This window comes from Sus scrofa, chromosome 8 (assembly GCF_054392235.1).
Source record: "Sus scrofa isolate SSC_HxYL_T2T_F1_AM1 chromosome 8, Sscrofa_HxYL_maternal_Yorkshire_Landrace_v2.0, whole genome shotgun sequence".
Classification (NCBI taxonomy): Eukaryota; Metazoa; Chordata; class Mammalia; order Artiodactyla; family Suidae; genus Sus; species Sus scrofa.
The window spans coordinates 72,800,668-72,823,827 of NC_139390.1; the positions used below are offsets into that span (position 1 = coordinate 72,800,668).

The following is a 23,160-nucleotide window of genomic DNA, read 5'->3' on the forward strand; positions in this document are numbered from 1 at the left end:
GAAAGCACAAAATAATGAGACATGCTGATCAAAAGTGTGCTTGTATCAATTAATAATCATTAATTAAGGGAATTTGTTTTGTGGCTCAGCAGAAATAACTCCAACTAGTATCCATGATGATGTGGGTTTGATTCCTGGCCTCAGTGGGTCAGGGAAACAGCATTGACATGAGCTGTGTTGTAGGTCGCAGATGCTGCTCACATCCCTCATTGCTGTGACTGTGGCAAAGACCAGCAGCTGTAGCTCTGATTTGGCCACTAGCCTGGTTACATCCATATGCTGCAGGTGAGCCCTAAAAGGAAAAAACAATCATTAATTCACTCTTCTGTTCAATAAATACATTTAATTTCACAACATACCTGCAAGTAATTTTGATAGATCCAGGTATCTTTGTAGAAAATGAAAATTCAATAAATCCCCTTGGAGTACAGGTCATGTATTATGCTAATATGCAGTGGAGAACTTAAGTCAACTACCGGAGGCTGAATATGGGAGTGGAAGTCATTGTGACAAGAAGAAGATGAGAATTAGGTTACAAATTCCCAGATTTTCACACATAGGTCTATTTTTTAATAGGAAGCTGGTAGCAGTTGCTAGAATTCGAATTCCACCAACATTCCATGAGGAAATGCATTAAACTGGATGACGGCAACTGGTTTGCCAAGGCTTTAGATAGGAAGTGATGCTGAGGCTGGATGCAGAGGAAACACCAAGAAGTTTTAGAGGTCTCACAAAAAAATGAAAGGGTAACTCTTCTTACATAATTCCAATTATTGCACACATTCTCTGGCAAGATAAAACTGTAAAATTCTGCACCTGAATGAAGTTAAAAATTCTGAATATTGACAACGTGTGGGTACTCTGGGTGTACTTGTTATTGTTCTTATGTCTATGCACCCCATGTGAACCACAGTTAAATTCAATCATGTCTTTTGATATAACTATTGAATTAAAATAATAACTTTCAATATATACCCATATAATTTTATTTTGATGGATTTTTTCACTAGGTGACCTCTTGGCATGACCTAGGTCTAACTCTTGAACAGGCAGAAGGTCCCGGGTACACAAGTTTTGCCCTGAGATGTTAAATTATGAGAAGTCATTTTGTCACAGGAGGATGGGAACCTTGTCATACCTCCTTCCTGCTGGAATAAACGGAAGAGTTCTATCTACTGGGCCATACCCGCTTCTGGCCTCAGACACAGCTACTGCCTTTTTGCCTTCTCTCCCGCATTAGCCAACTTCCGGCAACAAAACAGACAACCCCTTGTGAGGGCAAATGCAGCCGTTGCCACACAGGCCAGCAGGAGCCCAATGACATCCAGAGAGTGGTACTGGTACCAGGTGAGGTCGTGGGCTGCTGGCCACAGGTGCTTGGCTCCTTTGTGGCGCATGACAAACTCGATCCAGAAGACTGCCCGGTCCAGAGGCTTTACAGGCTGATCATGTTGAATGGTTGATAACCTCATCACGTTTTCTTTGTAGCTGAAGGACAAAGAAGCAGAATCAATGTAGAGAATGAACTAGGAAGGATAAATGTGACATTTTCGTGCCAGTGGTAAAAAGGAGTGTCGCACAGTGGGGAAGAAAGACAGATTATTTTTCAGAGATGACTATAGAGACCTTAGTTTATGGGCTACAGTTTGTTACATGAGTAGGATTTCAACCTATGAAGAAAAGAGAGGAGATGTGAGAGGAGAAGTAGTTGTAGTATAAGGAGTGGAAGAACTTAAGTTGCAACAGCAAAAAAAAAAAAAAAAAAGAAAAAAAAAAGGAAAAAAAAAAGGGAAAAGAAAGAAAGGAAGTGCAGTAACTATGTGCTTTGAAAGTTCAAACTTTGATTTCCCCAGTAGGGCATTGTTAATAGACCCAGTGGACAAGTTTTAAAATACTGTCATAATCCAGGGATATGCATAAATCCATGATGGTGTTCAGAGGCCAGTCTAGGCAGGGTTGCTCAGGAGCTGGTGTTGACCTAGTATTAGGAAAGTAGTGGTTAAAAGGGTGGAAGTGGATTGCCTTGGTTTGAATCCTGACTCTGACGCTTACTTTGTTGCCTGCCTCTGTCTGTTCCTCAGTTTTTGAGTATCAGATGGAATGGTTAGGAATAGCCTCCTATCTGATTATTGGGAGGAACAATATATTGATTTGTAGAAGTGTTCCTAGCCCACAGTAGACTCTCAGTGAATGCTTGCTAGTATTGATATTGGTTTTCGTGGTAGCTAATTTAGAATAGAGTGTGCTCAACATTTGACTTATTTGGCATTGCAGTTACATTTGTTCCCACTCTGTTAAAGTCATTATGGATCAAAAGGCACGGAAGGAGGAGGCCTCGAGAGATAGGGCTCACAAACCGGAAATCCCAAGGTGCTATGGCATGGGAAAGGAGCAATAAGGATGGAGGTCAGTTCTGTCCTGTTCTGTGGAAACACAGAGGGAGCCCTGGGGCTCTGAGTGGAGGGTGGTAATCAGGAAGTGTTTGTAATACAGTGGAAAAGTCTGTAAGGAAGTAGTAAGGGAATGTGAGCTCAGGACTTAGTACGATATATAACATATTGTAACCAGTCAGTATAAACTAGGTAAAAATTATCTTCATTTTGGATACTACCTTCACACTCTTAAAAAAATCAAAATCTATAATGATACTAGAGATGTATTTTTACATAAAATCACCAAAATGATGTATACGTAAAAAACAAGAAGAAGAAATATGTACTTCTTACGCTGCTCTCTTCGGATAATCGTTGTGCTAAAATTAAAATTTAACAACACTGCTTTAAAGCACAAATGTCCACAGTGTATTATTACCAATATATTCTCCAAATGTGTATTTTCCAAAATCATTGTGAAACACAGGAGATATTCATATTTATATATACACATACATGTATATGTCATTGTTACAATATTTATAGTATTCGAGAAATTAATATAAGTCATGAAATAATTTGGAAGCCGAATGACTTGCGTTTCTGAAAATTGGGCTTTTATGTAGTAATGTACCAATGTCTTGTCCAAATCAAATGCTTTTTTATTTTATAATTCTTCCAAATAAGACAAATGCAAGCCCAAGCAAAAGAACTAAGACTATAACTACATTGATAGGTAGTATCTGTCTTATTGTATTGGGGTACATTAGAAAGTTCTAGGTGTTACCTGTTCTCAGTAATGGGTTCAAAATGTTAGCATAGAAACTTTGGGAAGTGTTAATTGTAATGGCAATTTGAGATTGATTACGTCATGGTGGTTTACTAACAACAAACCATCTTGGAAGAGGTTTAAACATTAAATGAGTCCATGTGCCGAAAAAAAAGTCACAAGTCTGCAAATGACTGCCTTTATAATATACATGATTTCCCAGTTGAACCTGGTTCTAAATGCTTCTTCTTAATTCTTCTGCTCCTACCTCAGTGATTGTTCTCATGCGAATGATTAGTGCTTTCAAAATTTTCCCACCATCCTTACATCCTCTGACAAAAGTTCCCCCTAAAAGCAGGGGAAAAAAACCTTAATGTGACCCAGTAGGTTACTGATGACTGTTTCAAAGCATTGAGCAAAGCTTACTCCTCATTTGTTTATGTCAAGACTCATTGCTGACCCACTAGCCTTCATCTGGGAACCTCTCTAGAAACAGCATCAAGTAAAAAAAAACAAACTATACTCACAAAGGGTTGTTAATGACTTGCTTCAAGGCATTGACCAGATCTGTTGTTGACACTGTGTCCAAGTCCAATCTTACAGCTGCTCCCTTGACTGTCATGTGAGCGATGTTATCAGGCTGATCAGCAAACAGAGGAATGCCCACCATAGGGACCCCATGGTAGATGGCCTCAAAAATGCCATTGGCGCCACCATGAGTTATGAAAGCTTTGGTTTGGGGATGACCTAGGATTGAGTGAATTTCAGGAAAGGAATTAATTTTACGTCTTAAAACAAAATGATCCTGTGCACATTAGAAGGCACTGAAAGCAGCAGTGTCTTCTAGATAACAGATGATTATGTACAGGAAATGGTATTTCAAGTGCTTTCAGAACTCAGAGCAAGAAACCCCTTGGTCTGCTGGAGAGGTCAGTGAAGACTTCATGAAAGCAGTGCTGTGTCACTTGCATTTCACAGATGAGTCCAAGATTGTCCCGTGAGCAGGACTTCCTTGAAAGAACCTCCTGGGTCAAAGAGAGCATGTGTGTAACCCAGGGGGGAGACAATGCCGGAAATACCCGCTCTCCAAGAAGTAGGAGGTCACTGAATCTGATGGGAAGGGCATCAGTGTAACAGGAAAAGCATAAAGGTAGTGGCACTGGAACCAGAGGAAAGAAAAGCTACACTGTATCATGAAATCTGGAATCAGCTCATGAAACAATTTTGGATTTTTTCCTGTAGAAAATGGAGAGTCCCTGGTAATGAAGGAGGGCTTGGTTTTCTGTGGCATTTCAAATACCTCTAGAGAGGGGGAAAGACTGCTGCAAGGAAAGAATTCAGCGAGAGAAAGACAATCCACAACGTTCTTTCTAATTTCACTGTGAGAAGCAGTTACAGTCAAAATAAATCTACTTCGATTCTGGCCATGAGAAATGTGACCTGCTTTAACAAAATGCCATCTCTGTTGTAGTCGCTCCTTTTGTCCTCAGAGGCTGGAAATAAAAATAAAGGACCAAAGTTTTCTTTCTGAAAATTAGTTTCAATAATAAATGCTAGGAGAATGATAGATATTCCTGTAGAAGTATTAACATTCTGCTCAGCTGTTACTCATGTTTTCAGTATTTGTTCTCCCAAGTCTTACCAAGAAGGTCATTTTGGGGGATCCACTTATACAGCCGAGTATTGGGTCCTAAGGTATCAGGTTTCTTGCCTTCGTATTTCCACAGAACCTGTCAGGGTAAAGAAATCCTTGATTCCATGAATCAACTTCAGAGTTATAGCAGTAGAGTTCTATAGAGATTCAAAGACATCTAGTTAAATGCTCTCCATATGACAGCTAAGGAAATGAGGCCACACGCTCTTCAGTGACAGTAACTACGAATGCTCTGACCTCAGCTCACATTTACACAGTTATGATTATATTCAGTCAGGAATGGACTGTAATCATGACCTCTCACACATGATGCCATAGGCAATTGAGATTCAATGACAATTCAAATATTTAAGAAAATGTTAGGTGCTCTAATTCTATTGAAAAAAAATAGTGTCAAATTACTAGTCACCTACACATTATTTTTTTTTTATTTCATACACAAGCTTTGATTTTCAAATTTGGTATTCACTTGTGTATTTCTTTTTGACTGCTCCTTATGTTCACTTATACCTTGAGTTATTTTAGGAGAGTTTTACACCTCGTAATTGACATGTATAGGGAAATGGAAGTCCTTAGGCTGTTAGGAGAAATAAATGTTTTTGCTTATTTATAATTTATTACTAATAAGTTAATTAGTACTGCTTAGGAAGCATAAGGAATTTTAGATTATAAATCGATAAGCACTAATTCCAAGAACAATGACAATTGGTAATTTCTGATATGAACCCAGAGTATTGCCATTATTAAAAAGTTTAGAAATTCATTAAATTTAGAGACGGGGAGTTTGTTGGTAGTTTGTAAGTAAAACTAAGTCTGTTGAAAAAGTTGCAGAACTATGATGCAAAAATGTATTCACTGGACTCTGAGCAGTTTAACAATGAAGCACAAGGCATTGACCGCGTTGGTCAAGATGTGGTTTCTATGCACAGTACCAAAAGAAGTTACTAATCTTGAAATTCCTATGCAATTTTCATAAATTGAATTATAATTTATTAGTGCTTAACCCCTATTTGCACTGTGAATAGAACATCCTTTAAGTTCCCAGCCAACAATTAGCGTACCTGGCTAGGAGAATACTAGGATATCAGATAGTAAACTGAAAAGGAATATCCAAATATCCAAAGACACCAAGTGTATATTACATGTTAGAAAATAGTTTTCTGCTCTATTTTATGGAGAAAGAGGCAGCTGCGCTTTTTCCATGCCCGTCTTCCTCATGCTTGACCCCTTGGTATAGTCCCTCCTCCTTCCTCAGTGAGGAGGGGTAATCTTCAAATAGGTTAGAAGCAGAGTTCATTAAGGGCCAGACTTTACAATGCACAGGGTTCACTTTAAAGGGCAACCCCCCATCTTCATCTTTTATCTTCCTGCTTCAGACATTGGCAGGACCCAGTCCAGTAGGGGAGGCTGATGTTTCTCTTTGTCTAAATCACTGTGACTATGGGGGTAGCTGGAAGCAGCCTGATGAACCCTGGCTACTCTTTCTCTGAACAGCACCTTGAAGAGTACACAGAATGGGTGTGTGTCAACATTTAGAGGAGTTCAGTAGGGTCCGGGATTATCTGACAAGTATGAACTGCATGTCATATTCCAGACTTTTGCCAATATTGCTTAACATTACTGTGCTATTACACTTACTGTTAAAATTTAACTCCTGAGAACATCTCTATGTGAACCATGTCCTCAGGAGTCCTTCTGGGTAAAGGAGCAAATGACTAGGCAAAATTTGGTATTTCTTTTCCTGTCCATGATATCATTATAATACCAAATTTCACAAGGTTGCTGTTAAATAACTTTTTTTGGGGGGGATTACAATGTTAAACCAGAATTACTGTCAGTCAAATATACTCTGTCTACTAATGCAGCAGCTGCCATGTATATTTTGCTTGTCCAATATATCTGAGATAAGGTGGACCTATCATGATGGTTTGCCTTTCTTGCAGGAAATGTCTAATCAGGTCTTTCACAGAATTTAACAGTCTCATAAAATAGTTGTCCACAATTGTATTCCTTCATCTACCTTTTGGGGAATCTGGGCAAAGGCTGATGCAATTGTATTGGCTCTTTCTTCTGTCATGTTACTGATCATTGACCCCAGAGTAAAGAGCACAATACCATGTTCTCCAGCACTCTGGACAAACTCTTCCATTTCCTGTAAGAGAAGAATTTGCTGCATCACAGAAGAGTCACAACATGGTCGAGATTATTGGAAGGATTGCTAGAAACAACAAAAGAGAGAAAATCTGGTAGCATCAGAAATTATTAGCGTGATGGCTTTAAAAAAATAGTAAAATACACATAAAATTTACCATCTTGATCATTCCTAAGTGCATAGTTCAGTAGGTGCAAGTACATTCATATTATGCACCCAATCTTTAGAAGTTTTTCATTTGGCAACGCTGGAAATCTATTTCCATCGAAAACTCCATCATTCTCTTCTCCTAGGCTCTGGCAACCTTCTCCTTACTCTACTCTGTTCTACTCCGTATTTCTACAGAATTGCCTCACCTGGATACTTCCTTATAGTTGAATGGTACAGTATTGATATGTCTGTGACAGGCTTATTTCATTTAGTGTAAGGTTCACCCATGTTGTGTCAAGTGTCAGCAAATGGCAATGAAGATAGCACAGTCCAAAACACAGCAAAAGCAGTTCTAAGAGGGATTGTTTGGTGATAGAGTCCTATTTCAGAAAATAAGAAAACCCTATGGAACCACAAAAGACTCAGAATCGCCAAAGCAATCCTGAGAAACAAAAACCAAGCAGGAGGCATTCTCTCCCAGACTTCAGGAAATACTACAAAGCCACAGTCATCAAAACAGTGCGGTACTGGTATCAAAACAGACAGACAGACCAATGGAACAGAATAGAGAACCCAGAAATAATCCCTGACACCTATGGTCAATTAATCTTTGACAAGGGAGGCAAGAACATAAAATGGGAAAAAGAGAGTCTATTCAGCAAACATTGCTGGCAAACCTGGACAGCTCCATGCAAAGCAATGAAACTAGAACACACCCTCACACCATGCACAAAAATACACTCAAAATGGCTGAAAGACTTAAATATACGACAGGACACCATCAAACTCCTAGAAGAAAACATAGGCAAAACACTCTCTGACATCAACATCATGAGTATTTTCTCAGGTCAGTCTCCCAAAGCAATAGAAATTAGAGCAAAAATAAACCCATGGGACCTCATCAAACTGAAAAGCTTTTGCACAGCAAAGGAAACCCAAAAGAAAACAAAAAGACAACTTTCAGAATGGGAGAAAATACTTTCACATGATGCCACAGACAAGGGCTTAATCTCTAGAATATATAAGCAACTTATACAACCCAACAGCAAAAAAGCCAATCACCCAATGGAAAAATGGGCCAAAGACCTGAATAGACATTTCTCCAAGGAAGATATACAGATGGCCAGCAAACACGTGAAAAAATGCTCAACATCGCTGATTATAAGAGAAATGCAAATCAAAACTACCATGAGATACCACCTCACACCAGTCAGGATGGCCATCCTTAATAAGTCCACAAATAACAAGTGCTGGAGGGGGTGTGGAGAAAAGGGAACCCTCCTGCACTGTTGGTGGGAATGTAAACTGGTACAGCCACTATGGAGAACAGTTTGGAGGTACCTTAGAAATCTATACATAGAACTTCCATATGACCCTGCAATCCCACTCTTGGGCATCTATCCGGACAAAACTCTCCTTAAAAGAGACACATGCACCTGCATGTTCATTGCAGCACTATTCACAATAGCCAGGACATGGAAACAACCCAAATGTCCATCGACAGATGATTGGATTCGGAAGAGGTGGAATATACACACAATGGAATACTACTCGGCCATAAAACAGAATGACATAATGCCATTTGCAGCAACATGGATGGAACTAGAGAATCTCATCCTGAATGAAATGAGCCAGAAACTTAAAGATAAATACCATATGATATCACTTATAACTGGAATCTAATATCCAGCACAAATGAACATTTCCTCAGAAAAGAAAATCATGGACTTGGAGAAAAGACATGCGGCTGCCTGATGGGTGAGGGAGGGAGTGGGAGGGATCGGGAGCTTGGGCTGATCAGACACAACTTAGAATAGACTTCCAAGGAGATCCTGTTGAATAGCATTGAGAACTTTGTCTAGATACTCATGTTGCAACAGAACAAAGGGTGGGGAAAAAATGTAATTGGAATGTATACATGTAAGCATAACCTGACCCCCTTGCTGTACAGTGGGAAAAAAAAAAGAAAATAAGAAAACCCCCAAATAAACAACCCAACTTGACCTCTATGGCATCTGGGTAAGGAAGAACAAGCAAAACTCAGAGTTAGAGAAGGAAAGAAAACATAGAGACCAGAGCAGAAATACATGAGATAGAGATGGGGAAAACAAGAGAAAAGATCAATGAAGCAAAAGGCTGGCTTCTGAGACCAAAGACAAAACAATAAGATAAAATAAAAATGGATTTCCCATCATGGGTTAATGAATCTGACTGGTATCCATTAGGATGCAAGTCTGATCATTGGCCTTGCTCAGTGGGTTAAGGACCTGGCATTGCAGTGAGCAGTGGTGTAGGTTGCAGCTGCAACTCGGATTCCCCATTGCTGTAGCTGTGGTGTAGGCTGGCAGCTATAGCTCCAACCGGACCCCTCTTCTTGGAACCTCCATATGCCGCGGGTGCAGCCCCAAAAAGACAAAGACACGAAAAAAACCCTGGTTTTTGAAAAGAGAAACAAAATTGATTAGGCTTCAACTAGACTCATCAAGAAAAGATGGGAGCGTGCTCAAAGCAATAAACTTAGCAAAGAAAAAGGAGAAATTACAGCTGACACCACAGAAATGCAAGGATCATAACAGACTCCTACACCCACCTCTATGCCAACAACAGATGTAACCTAGAAGAAATGGACACTAAGATTTTTACTAGGGTAAAATCTTCTAAGACCGCATCAGGAAGAAACAGAAAACAGACAGAAATAAGTCAGTCACTAGTACCGAAATCAATTATATCATTTAAAACATCCAAAAAAACAAAAATCCAGGATCAAATGTCCTTGCAGGCAAATTCTATCAAACATTTAGAGAAGAGTTAACACCTCTATTTCTGAAATTCTTTCAAAGATTTGCTGAGGAACTTGCCTGTGCATTCTATGAAGCCACCCTCATCCTGATTCCAAAATCAGACCAAAACACCTCACCAAAAAAGCACCCCTCCAAAAAGTACAATAAAATAAAAAGACTACAGGCCAATATCATTGTTGGACATAGATGTAAAAATACTCAAGAAAATGTTACTATCTGGAATCCACCAGTACAATAACTGGATCATGCACCATGATCAAGTGGCTTTTATACCATGGATGCAAGGATTTTCTAATATACACAAGTCAGTCAATGTTATACACCACATCAACAAACAGAAGGCTAAAAACCATATGGTCATTCCAAAAGATGCTGAAAAAGATTTTGACAAAATTCAACCCCACTCGTTTGTTGACCCTCCAGAAAGTGGGCAACGAGGGATCCTAACTCAGTATAATAAAGGCCATACACGACAAACCCACAGCCCACATCATTCTCAATGTTGAAATGCTGAAACTGCTTCTGCTAAGGTCAGGAAAAGGACATGGAGGTCCATTCTCACCAATTTTCTTCAACATAGTTTTGGCAGTCCTAGCTACAGCAACTGGAGAAGAAAAAGAAATAAAAGTAGCGAAGAACAGAAAAGACATATACCTATCACTGTTTGCAGATGACATGATACTATACATAGAACCTCCTAAAGATGCTACCAGAAAACTGCTAAAGATAATCAATAAATTTGGCAAAGGTGCAGGACTCAAAATTAATACGCAGAAATCTCATACACTAACTACAAAATATCAGAAAGGGAAATCTGAAAAACACAATCCCATTCACCATTGCCTCAAAGAGAAGAAAGTACCTAACCTACATAAAGGGGCAAAAGACCTGAACTGCAAAAACTGTAAGGCATTGATGAAGGAAACCGAAGATTACACAAACAGATGGAAACATATGCTATGTTCTTTGATTGGAAGAATCAATATTGTTAAAATTACTATACTACCCAAGGTCATCTACATATTCAGGACAATCTCTATTAAAAAACCAATAGCATTTTCCAAGAAATGGATCAAAAAACTTGAAAATTTGTATGGAAACACAAAAGACCCCAAATAGCCAAAGCAATCTTGAGGAAAAAAACAAAGCTGGAGGCATCAGTCTCCCTCGCCTCTGACTACACTACAAAGCTACAGTCATCAGAAGAGTCTGGTTCTGGCACAAAAACAGAAATATATGTCAATGCAACATCATAGAAAGTCCAGAAATAAATCCATGCACTTGTGGTCAACTGATCTAAAGGAGGCAGGAATATACAATGGAGAAAAAAACAGTCTCTTCAATAAGTGGTGCTTACTGAACAGCTACATGCAGAAGAGTGAAATTAGACAGCTACATGCAGAAGAATGAAATTAGAACACACTCTAACACTACACACAAAAATAAACTCTAAAAGGATTAAAAATCTAAATGTAAGACCGGATACTCTAAAACCCTTCAAGGAAAACATAGGCAAAACACTATGACATAAACTGCAGCAATATTTTTTGGATCCACCTCTTAGAGTGATGACAACAAAAACGAAAATCGACAAATCATACCTCTATAAACTTAAATGCTTTTTCGCAGCAAAGGAATCCATGAATAAAATTAAAAGACAAGCTGCAGAATGGGAGGAAGTATTTGCAAAGCGAACAACAAGGGATTATTTTCTAAAATATACAAACAACTCATGCAGTTCAATATCAAAAAATAGTCAAAAAATGGGCAGAAAATCTAAACAGACGTGTCTCCAAAGAAGACATACAGATAGCCCTCAGACACGTGACAGGGTGTCCAGTGCGGCTAATAGCTAGAGGTATGCACTCAAAACTACAGCCAGGTAATCACCTAGTCAGAATGGCCGTCATCAAAAATCTCTATACAGCAAAGGCTGGAGAGTTTGTGGAGAAAAGGGACCCCCCCCTTACACTGTTGGTGGGAATGTAAGTGGGTGCAGCCTCTATGGAGAACAGTATGGAGGTTCCCTACAAAAATAATATAGGACTACCATATTATCTTGTGATCTGACTCCTGGGCATATATCCAGAGAAAATCATAATTTGAAAAGATAAATGTATCCCAACGGTCACTGCAGCAATATTTACAGTAGACAAAACATGGAAGTAACTTAAATGTCCGTCAGCAGAGGACTGGATGAAACAGATGTGGTACATGTATGCAGTGGACTCTGACTCAGCCATAAAAAGGAGTGAAATAATGCCATTTCCGGCAACATGGATGGACCCGGAAATTATCATACTAAGTGAAGTAAGGAGGAGAAAATACGTCATATGCGATCACTGATAAGTGAACTCTAATGCAAGTGATACAAAAGCACGTACAAATCAGAAACAGAATCAAAGATTTGAAAACCAAACTTAAGGTTACCAGAGGTGAAACATAGGCAGATTAAATTAGGGGATGGGGATTGACATATACACACAATCAGATGTAAAAGAGCTAACTCGGCTCTACCGTATAGCGCACGGAAATCTACTGGATACTGTGTAATAACCAATATGAGAAAATAATCTGAAAAGAAATGAGTATGTGTACATGTAACAGGATGTGTAACTGATTTACTGTGCTGTATACCTGAACCTAACACAACTTTGTAAGTCAATTCGACTCCAATAAAATCAAATGTGAATTCCAAAAGAAAGAAAGAACTTTGCCAACTGTCAAAAAAATTGTGAATGTTGTGTTGTGTCAAAATTGACTTTTAAAGGCTGAGTAATATTTCTTTTTTTTTTGTCTTATTTTTAGGGCCTCATCGGTGGCATATGGAAGTTCCCAGGATAGGGGTGGTATTGGAGCTATGGCTGCCAGCCTACAGCATAGCCACAGCAACCCAGGCTCCAAGCCGTGTCTGCCACTTACACCATAGCTCACCGCAATGCCAGATCTTTCACCCACTGAGCGAGACCAGGGGTTGAACCCACATCCTCATGGATACTAGTTGGGTTTATTACCGCTGAGCCACCATGGGAACTCCTAGGCTGAGTAATATTTCATTGATTGTAGATAATACATTGTGGTTTGTGCTTTACCTGTTGATTGACAGTTGGGTTGCCTCAACCTCTTGGATTTAATGACTAGTGCTTTCATGACCATGGTTTGCCAAATCTCTTTGGGATCCTACCTTCAACTTTTGTGAGTATGTACCCCAAAGAGGAATTGGTGAACTATCTATTAATCCTATTTTCAATTTTTCGAGGAAGCTCCATATTTTCTTTCTTTCTTACTTTTTTTTTTTCCTCCAAGGCCTCTCTCCTGAGGTTCCTGGGAAGGAGATGTGGGATATGAAGTCAGTTTGTTGCATTACGGGTATTTGTGCAAATGTGTGTGTGGGTTGTGTGTGTAAGCAAGAAATGAAATCAAGCCAGTACACAGTAGTGAGGAAGAGATGCTATTCAACAATATTGTCCTCAGACTCTTCATCAATAATGTTAATAGTTAACACAGATTCTTGGAAGGCAGGCACATAGCAGGATTTAAGTTACCCTTAATTATTACTATAATTCTACTGAATCATTTGTTTATTCTAGACAGACTTTCTGGAGAATTATTTTAGACTAGTCATCAGTATTCCATTTCCCTGACCCTAAGAACGAAGAAATATTTGTGATTTGAACGACTTGATATCTATCCTTCTCTCAGCTCTATAGTCCTTATACCTTACTTTAAACTTTATCACGATTTCCCAAATTCTCTCTCTCTTACTAATCACTGGATTGAGGAGTCTGGTGTTTGACTTTGGAAACGTTCCTGGGTCCTTTTTATCATCCAGAGATACACTGTGTGGTTAAATATTTGAATGACCATATTGCTGGGTTTGTTTACATATGACAGCTTTTGCCCTGAGATACATCGCATAACTGATGTCACAGTAGAACGTAGATGTGTAACGGGTTGTAAGGGACCCTTCATCACCATCTCACAGAGCCCCCCAGGGAATACCACCCCACAGGAGAGGTATACCAGGGTTTCCATAGCATAGTTTTGGTCACCTGTTGTGTGGTCACTTCAGAGTAAGTGAAGCTCCAGGTGAAGCCCTATTTGCCTGGAGTTGTTTCAGAATTAGTTTGTCCTGTGATTTCTTTGCATTTCCCAATATAAATGTTACATTTTATCCGCTAGAACAATATCCAATTGCGGAGTGAATGTACTCTATGTACAAAAAATGTGGACAGGCAGAATTTTCCTGGATATGTGTTCCAAAACCACACACCCATCTTTCTTCTTTTTTTCTCCTTTAAATTCATCATTCTGAAAATAACTACCCAACCCTTCCACCATAAAATGTATGGCTTCTCATCCTAATTGTTGTCACAAAAGTTCTTTTCAAAATGATGATTATTATTATTGTTACTATTATTATTTTGGCCGCATCTGCAGCATATAGAAGTGTCTGGGCTGGGGATAAAATCCAAGCCATAGCTGTGATCTGCGCCAAAGCTGTGCCAGTGCTGGATCCTTTAACCCCTGCCCACTGCACCACAGAGGCAACTCCTTCAAAATGATTTTTCGCAGAAAAGTAAAAGAGGATTTAAAAAAGAAACCTCAGTCTTGCAAATTATAATGTGTAGAGTTTTATTAAAAATATAATTTCACCCTGATGATATCAGGTTCATTATTAAGTTCACTGAAGTTTTCTCATGACTCCTCTTACCACTTCCAGGTAATATACACATACCCGTTTACCTCCAGCGGTCGTTAAAGTTACCTGCCTTCAGTATTTTGTCTCATTGGCTTGCTACCCAAGGCTGCTTCATCTCTGCCATGGAAGATGCATCCCTATCGTATTATTGTAATACATCATTTCTTCAAAAATCGGTCACTGATGTGAACTGGTTATTCTCATTCTCTGACACCTTTATGAAAATATGGTGAGCTAATGGCCAAAAAGAAGGCAAAATATGAACAATTGTAAAAATGAACTAAGATTTACTCATACTCTCTGTGCAAGGATATCCTTAGTTTAAAATTCATATGCTTTTCTAAGGAGATGAAATATATGTGGCATCAAACATCATGCAGTTTAAGGTTTATAACGTATTGATTTGTTCATGTATACATTGTAATAGGATTGTCATGTTCATGACTGTTCGTACCTCATTCATGTCACATAATTATCATTTCTTTTTTTGTGGCTGGAATGATTAAAGTCTAGTCAGAGGAGGATTGATGATTATAACATAATATTGTTGTCCATATTCACTGTATGATAACTTAGCTCTCTAGGAATTATTTACTGTAGGATGCAAGTTTGCGCCCTTAAAAAATTCTTTCCTATTCTCCCATGCCTGAGCTTCTAGTAGCCACCATATCCCTCTCTGTTTTTACAGGTGTGACTTCTTTTAGATTCCACACATAAGGGATGCCATACAGGAGTTCCCATCGTGGCGCAGTGGGTAACAAATCTGACTCGAAACCATGAGGTTGCGTGTTCGATCCCTGGCCTTGCTCAGTGGGTTAAGGACCCGGTATTGCCGTGAGCTGTGGTGTAGGTCACAGACACGGCTCAGATCTGTGTTGCTGTGGGTCTAGCGTAGGCCAGTGGCTACAGCTCCGATTTGACCCCTAGCCTGGGAACCTCCATATGCCATGGGAGCAGCCCTAGAAATGGCAAAAAGACAAAAACAAAAACAAAAACGGATACCATACACTGTTAGTCTTTGTGCAAAAACATAAAATTTACAAGCATTAGCTAGACTAACCATGAAAAAATAAAGAATCAAATGGGTTAAATTAGAAATGAAAGAGGAGGCATAACTTATACTACAGAACTATTCAGGGCCACAAGACACTGTCGTGTAGGAGTATGTGCCAACAAATTACGTAATCAAGAAGAATGGATATGTTTCTAGAAACACACACTCTATCAAGGCTGAATCATGAAGAACTAGAAAATCCTAGCAGTCATAATTTGTAAAGATATTAAACCAGTAATTAAAGATCTCCAAATACAGAAAACCCCAGAACCAGATGGCTTCATTGACGAAACATTTAAAGAACAACTGATGTCCGTCCTTCAGAAAATTAGCAAGGAGAGAGGAAATATTTCTGAACTTATTTCACAAGGCCAATAGTACCTCGATAAGCTATAGATAAAGACATTACAAATAAAGAGGCCTACAAGCCACTATCCAGGATGAATACAGAGGCAAAAACTCTCATCCAAATATTAGCCAGCCAAAATTCCTGACCATAGGAAAAGGATTGTATACCATGACCAAGTGGGATTTATCCCTAGGATTCAAGGATGGTTCAACATGCCCAAATCATTGCAGATAGGACCTTGCATTAATAGGAAGAAACCGAAAATAACTTGATCATCTCGATAGATGCAAAATAACATTTGACAAGAGACAGTATCCTTTCCTGATAAAAACTCTCAACTTATAGGGTAGAGAAGGAACATACCTCAACATAATAAAACCCATACATGACAAACCCAAAGCTAACATGATGCTCAACAGTGACCAATCGAAAGGTTTTTTTTTCTTCTGCGATTAGGAAAATGGCAAGGGCGCTCGCTCGCACACTAATTTGACATAGTATTCCAAGTCCTAACAGCACAACGTGGCAAGGCAACGTGGTAAAAAGTATCCAAATCAGAAAGGAAAGAGTAAAATTCTCAGTTTTTTTTACAGATGGCATGAATTTTTGTATTGGAAATTCCAGAGACTCAACCCAAATCCTAAGCTAACCAACAAATCCAGTAGAGCTGCCAGCTATAATATCAACACACAGAAATCAGTTGCATTTTCCTACACTAGAAATGAAACATCTGAAGAAATAGCCCATTGATAACAGCATCAAAAACAAAAATGTAAGTAGAGACGTATTTAACCAATGAAGCGAAAGGTCTGAACCTTGATAACTCCGAGACTTTGTCGAAAGAAATAAAAGACATAAATGGAGAGGCATCGTGTGTTCATGGATCAGAGAGTAAATGCTGCTGAACTGGCCTCACACCTTCCAGTTTCAAATTGTACTGCAAGGATACAGTGTTTAAAACAATACAGAACTGGCCTAAAAATAGACAAACAGACCAGTGCAACAGAACACAGGGTCACGGGATTAAAATTGTGAGTTTATAGTCAACCACTATTCAACAAGGGAGGCAAGAACACCCAATGGGGAGAGGTTAGTCTGTCTCTTCTTCTCTGAGAAAACTGAATAAACACATGCAAAAAAAGTGTAATGCCGCCTCTATCTTACATGTCTCTTAAAAATTAGCTTAAAATGGACCAAAGACATATACACATTAGACCAGATACTGTAACTCTCCTAAAAGAAAACATAGGGAGAAATCTCTTTGACATTGGTCTTGAAAATGATTATTTTGGATATGACACCAAAACTATGACAAAAGAAAAAAGTCAACAAGTAGAACTGTATCAAACTTAAAATCTCCTGCATGCCAAAAAAAAAAAAAAAAAAGGAGTCAACAAGTTGAAAACAAAGTACAGAATGGGAGAAACATTTTCAAATTGCATATGGAATGAGGGATTAAACCCCAAAATATATAGAGAGCTCATTCAACCCATCAACAAAATTCATTCCATAGAAAAGAGTAAATGAACAAAACTGACATTTGTCCAGAGAAAACATCCAAATGGCTAACAAGTTTGTGAAAAGATGCTTGACATTACTAAGCATCAGGGAGAGGCAAATCAAAACTGCAATATCACCTTGCACCTGTTGGAAGTCTACCACTAAGAAGAGAAAACCGTTGGTAGAATGTGGAGAAAAGTGAATGCTTGTACATCATCACTTAGAAGGTAAATGGACTCTGCCTCCATGGAAAACAAAATGAACATTTCTACAAAAAATAAAAAATAGATCTGCTATGTGACCATCTATTCCACTTCTGGGTATGAACCTAAAGAAAATAAAAACAGGATAGTGAAAAGCTGTTTGTGCTCCCATGTTTATTACAGCATGATTCCTAATAGCCAAGGGAAATAACCTAAAGGCCCATCAACTGATGAATGCATAAGAAGATTTAAACACACACACCCACACCCACCCACCCACCCACCCCCACCCCCACACACCCACACCCACACTCAAAAAAACACACTGGATGTTACTCCTCCACGAGAAAGAAAGAAATCCTGTCATGTTCAACCACATGGATGGACCTTGAGGACATTCTTCTGGAAATTGTGCTTCCATTTGAATCGTTCTTCTACTCCCACACCTAAATATACATCGTGACATATAGTTTTAAAATTGTAATTCTAACTGATATTCTTTTGTTACCTGCAAGACAACTGTGATCTCGTTATATCTGTTATTTTCCAGCTAAACCGCATACCTGATTTAGCATAAATAGGTATTTGATAAAATGATTATAATGATGTGATGTACACACTATAATTTACTTAAACATTGCTTAATTTTGGATATGTAGATTACTTCCGGGGTGACTTTTATGAATTACTGTCCAAAATAGCGTGTTTGCACATCTCGATTATTTTCCTGTATAGTTTCATAGGCGTACACTGTGAAGTCAAAGGCTGTAAGCATTTTTATGATTCTTGATGAATTCTGCCAAACATCTTAATACTTTAAGAAGTATAGAAATTTTCTGAGAGAACATAATAACTAATGGAAAGGTTAGTAGTTCGAAGGAATTGCTTCTTTACGTAATGAAGTCTTTCCAGTCATTGACTCAGATTCAAATCTTGTGTTGCATCTTAGTAATAGCAGCTACTATTACTAATTGTTACAATTATACTGTTAGTCATCTTTCACTCTGTCCTTCTTCCTCTCCTCCTAACTTCCCCTCCTACCCACAGTATCACTTTCCTGAAATGAGAATGGTGAGCTCTTTCCAAAAATAGGGCTAGATAGCACAGAAATTTCACTAATGTTCTCTCAGCCTCTGGATATTGTAAGAGCTACCATAGAGAATCCAAACAATTTGCAGTCAAAAGAGATACTGAGTTTTCTCCTTGAAAGAAACATCAGTTTCAGTTTTCCATCAATAAGGAGTGGACAAAAGGCTCTCCTAAGGGGTCACTCCCAAGAGTTGGCTAAAGAGTATTTGCTTCCTATTTATGTCTAAACTACACAGAAAACCGATCGTGTCAACTTAGAACAGACTAGATTCTTGCTTACCTTCATGAGGACTAGCACCCTAGAAACTTGGGTGATTTTTGAGAAATTTTGGGATTTTTTAACCTATGGGCAGTTTCCAGATTCAAGAGGTATAAATTATTTTCTCTTTAATATATGTTCAGAATTTATGGTTTCAATATGTGCAGTGTATGTTTTCTCTGTGTTCACACCGTCAGGCCGCTATGAACTTGGGGCCTACGTTCCTTAGGGTGCTTTAGAGGTTTGCTATAGGATTGGTGTAGGCAGAAAACACCTGGCCTAATAGACTAAGCTATGTCTTTTATGCTGTATGATGTGAACCCTGGAATTTCAAATGAGGCATGGTTTAAATGCTGATGTGCAAGTGGGGAAAGGTTGGATTTGGCCTCAGAAGTTTTTAAGACTTACATTTCTATCGTTGAAGAATGGTATTTTTTTAGCTAGGGCACTGGTGAAGGGCCTCATCCTCCAAAATAATTAAGAAACTTTTAGAATCTTTTAGAATTTTAGAATTTAGAATTTAAAATTAGGAGTATTAGAATCTTCTCAACTAATTACTAACCTTAAAAGCTTCTTAGCACTAAAACTTTTAAAAATTAAATGTAAATTAAAAAATTACATGTCAGCTTTTCCCATTGTCTCAAATAATGTAGTGGGCCTTCCTGAAAGATAAAGCAAAACAGTAACTAAAGTGACACATTTCACTTGATGTTTATGACTTGCTTGCATTCTGTCTTTCCAGGTAGAGTGCCAGGTGGTAGAAAATGTATCTACACTCTTTCTCTGCCTTTCAGCACCTACTCCTGGTATATGCTAGTCATTTAATGTTTATTCTTATAATGAATGTCTGATGCCTTATTATATGTTAAAAAACGAGGATGGTAATAACTGATATATTCTCAAAGTCTCCCAGAGGTCCCTTTATTTCATAAAGATACTGAAATTCAGAGAGTTGAGGCAGAAACGAATATGCGAGGTACTAATTGGCAGGTCATTCTATCCATCTTCCTATTCGAACTAAGGAGTGGAGGATTATTCCTACTGAAAATGTAAAGTAGAAAAAGCACAACAAACCAAATCAGGTTACCTTAGGTAGGGGTTTGGCAGGTTTGCAATGGAAGCCTCCAATAAATTCAAAATTTGGTAGCAGTGGGCGGGGAAAATCAAAATCCCAATAATTTCGAATGAGCCACATGTCAGCTTTCCCCATTGTCTCAAATAATGTAGTGGGCCTTCCTGAAAGATAAAGCAAAACAACAACGACAAAAGTTAGATGAAATGAGAATATATTCAGGTGCATACATTAGGTAAGTTTTGGAAAGGAGCTGGGAATGATGTAGCCAGAGATGTTTGCAAATGTCTGTTCTTGATAAAGCAGTTATGTATCTTCGTGTAATGTATATCAGCTCATCTCATATAATGCAGAAATGGAGCTACATCAGTAGAAACAATCTCTAAATACTCCCCAGATTTTTGTGTTACACACACCTGTGTGAGTCCTCAGTCTACCTGTCATCATTTATTATGACATTCTATGAGGCTTAGAGTGACCTTTTTAGTGAACGTAGAACTTTAGTAATGTGTTTATAATTGCTTGGAGAAGTCCTAAGTGTTTTAATATGTGGCTTAGAGTTTGGGGAATGTTCTGAACTAGTAATACTTCACAGGGTTTATCTTACCCAATGATTTAATGTTTCCAAAGTGTTTACAAGATTGATGGATCATTTTATATTTTCATTTTTCATCAATTCACTTATAAGGGACAAATTCCTGGGGCTTAATATTTACATAAACGCAGCCACCAAGGCATTAGGAAACTTAGCTCTTCATGTTAAACCAACTAAAAGCATGACTTACCTAGTGCTTCACTGTAAAATTGATTCCACTTCTTCTCATTAAATGTCTGGAACCAGAAGTCCAAAAAAACTACATATAACATATTTTTAACCCTCTCCGTGAATGTCATGTGATCACTAAGTTCTGACATAACAACAGGTACATAGGACGGTGGGAATGGAAGCTTTCCACCGAATTTTTCAATTGAATAACCAGGAGAGAAGCGGAGGCTGTACACCAGCGGTATGTTGAGTATCTCAGCCACCAGCTCACCACAGGGTATAACGGGATCTGCAAGAACAACATCAAACCTTGATTCTTGTAGCTTTGTCATAAATTTCTTGTTTAATATAGCATCTTTACAGAGCTTCAGTGCAATGTCAGAGAATTTCCAAAAGAAATTTTGAATTTTTAAAAGATGTGTCCAAAGTGAATCTTTTGTAGCATGTCTCCATTTCTCGATAAACTGCTTGACAAAATTATCAAAGTAATCTTTAGTTATCGATGTAGGGAAAATCTCAAATTTGATAGTAGATGATTTGTTGACATCAACAACAACGGCAGCTGGCGATGTCAGAACCGTCACCTCATGACCCCTGCTGACAAGTTCCTCCAGAATTATCTTCATGTTAATCCAGTGACTATATTCCATTGGCCACACCAGCACCTTTCCACACCTGCCAGAGCTAAAGTAGCACGTCAGCTGTAGCAGCAGCAGGAGTGAGAGCCATTTCAGAGACATCTTATTCATATGTAGTACTTTTTAAAAATTAGTCTACCCTTTTGTTACTGCCCTTGCTTATATCCGAGGAGAAATCAATCAGGAAGTTAAAATATAACTCCTACACCTTAAGTAAATACCTTATATGAATGGTCAGCAGCTGTGGCAAGCAACTGAAGGGGCAAAGTGTAGAACACTCCATGTTCCTGTGGTGTGCTGAATGTTGTTCCTGGGCTTTATCCATCTAAAAGTCAATGACCTTGCACAAGCACATGAACTATATTATGTAAGAGATAAGACATTTGTAAAATCAATAGAAAGTGAGAGGCCCTCTTGTCTCCTTTCTTCTTGACAGGAAATTAGAGATAAGGTGATACTAGCAGGATGGAGTGTTATGGGGTGCAATACCTGTATCCCCCACAAAAACAACAAAAATAATAAATGAACAACTATGAATGATGAATTATAAAGCATAAACTATAAATTGTAAAGCAAATGTAAATTACTTTGGGATAGCTCTGGGCCACAGGGAAGGAGCAGCAGATACCCTGCAGAGTTTAAAACCAGAAGATGGCCATATAGTAAAGCTTAGCAAAGATGGGATCTCCATCATGCCCTCCTCCAGTTCAGAGCAGCTTAGAAGCAGCAGGGCTCCTTTCAGAGGAATTTCACTTTAGGAAGAAAGGAGACTAGGAGAAGGTCCATAAGGCTTAGACACTTTCAGCCTTTGCTGCTGAGGGCTTCCCCAGCCTTCCCCAGCACAGTCCAGTTGCCAGAGCTGCCCAGGGCCCTTGCAGCCATGTCTTTTCTGAGGCAGGAGCTGTCCCTGTGGTGACCTGACCTTGAGGCCCCATCAGCCCTCTGCCTTGCTTTTCCTGGTTGAGTTGCCACAGTGCCCTGCCATTGATGGCACTAGAGCCACTCCTGTCTAGTCTCCTCCCAGGATCTAGGTCAGTGCTTTGTCCTGCCGTGGCCAGGGCCGTGCTGCTGTTGCTTTGCACTCACGCTGTGTTTTTCATTGTGGCTTGGGCTGGCCATTACCTAGCTGAGGTGTCGCTGCTCTGCACTGTATCTGTGGGTCCTAAGTCATGGCCCCAACCTGTCATTCCTTGGGCTAAGGGGCTGCTACTCTGCACTTTACCCTGGGTCCTAAGTCAGTGCTGTGACCTGCCAATACTACTGCCACACCACTGCTGCTCCACATCCCACCTCATGAGTCCTGACACGTGGTTTTAACCAAGGGAACATGCTGCTGCTGCTGCTGCTGCTCTGTGCCTTCTCCTGAGGGCAGAATTGGAATCTTGACCCACCCTCCTGAGGCAGTGCTGCTAGAGGACCCTGCCCTCCTGGGCTTAAGCCATAGTTGGATCCTCTCATCTCAGGGCCTGTACCAGCCCCCCTCCCCAGAATTATATTCACTCTATGCCGCACACCTAGCAAGACAACTGTATACATGTTTTACCTGCTTGCTTGTTATATTTATTCAGAGAAGAAAGGAGGAGAAATGGGTAGTCACCCAGCCTCGTAAAATTAATTATCTTCCCCGGTG

At 39.1% G+C, this 23,160-nt stretch overlaps 1 protein-coding gene across 2 annotated transcripts; it reads right to left on the minus strand.

Moving 5' to 3' along the window:
- Nucleotides 1-323: 323 nt before the first annotated feature.
- LOC146400845 (UDP-glucuronosyltransferase 2B31-like) lies at nucleotides 324-21,662 on the minus strand. Of its 2 annotated transcripts, XM_084972430.1 has the most exons (6): nucleotides 20,912-21,662; nucleotides 20,142-20,290; nucleotides 6,816-6,947; nucleotides 4,784-4,871; nucleotides 3,669-3,888; nucleotides 324-1,488 (listed from the first exon to the last, which is right to left on the minus strand). In XM_084972430.1, exons 1-6 carry the CDS (start codon nucleotides 21,639-21,641, stop codon nucleotides 1,209-1,211), a joined length of 1,599 nt encoding a protein of 532 aa, XP_084828556.1. In that variant the 5' UTR covers nucleotides 21,642-21,662; the 3' UTR covers nucleotides 324-1,208. The 2 variants fall into 2 exon arrangements, with proteins under 2 accessions (XP_084828556.1, XP_084828557.1); XM_084972431.1 differs by lacking the exons at nucleotides 324-1,488; nucleotides 3,669-3,888; nucleotides 4,784-4,871; nucleotides 6,816-6,947 and adding an exon at nucleotides 18,012-18,152.
- Nucleotides 21,663-23,160: the final 1,498 nt, after the last annotated feature.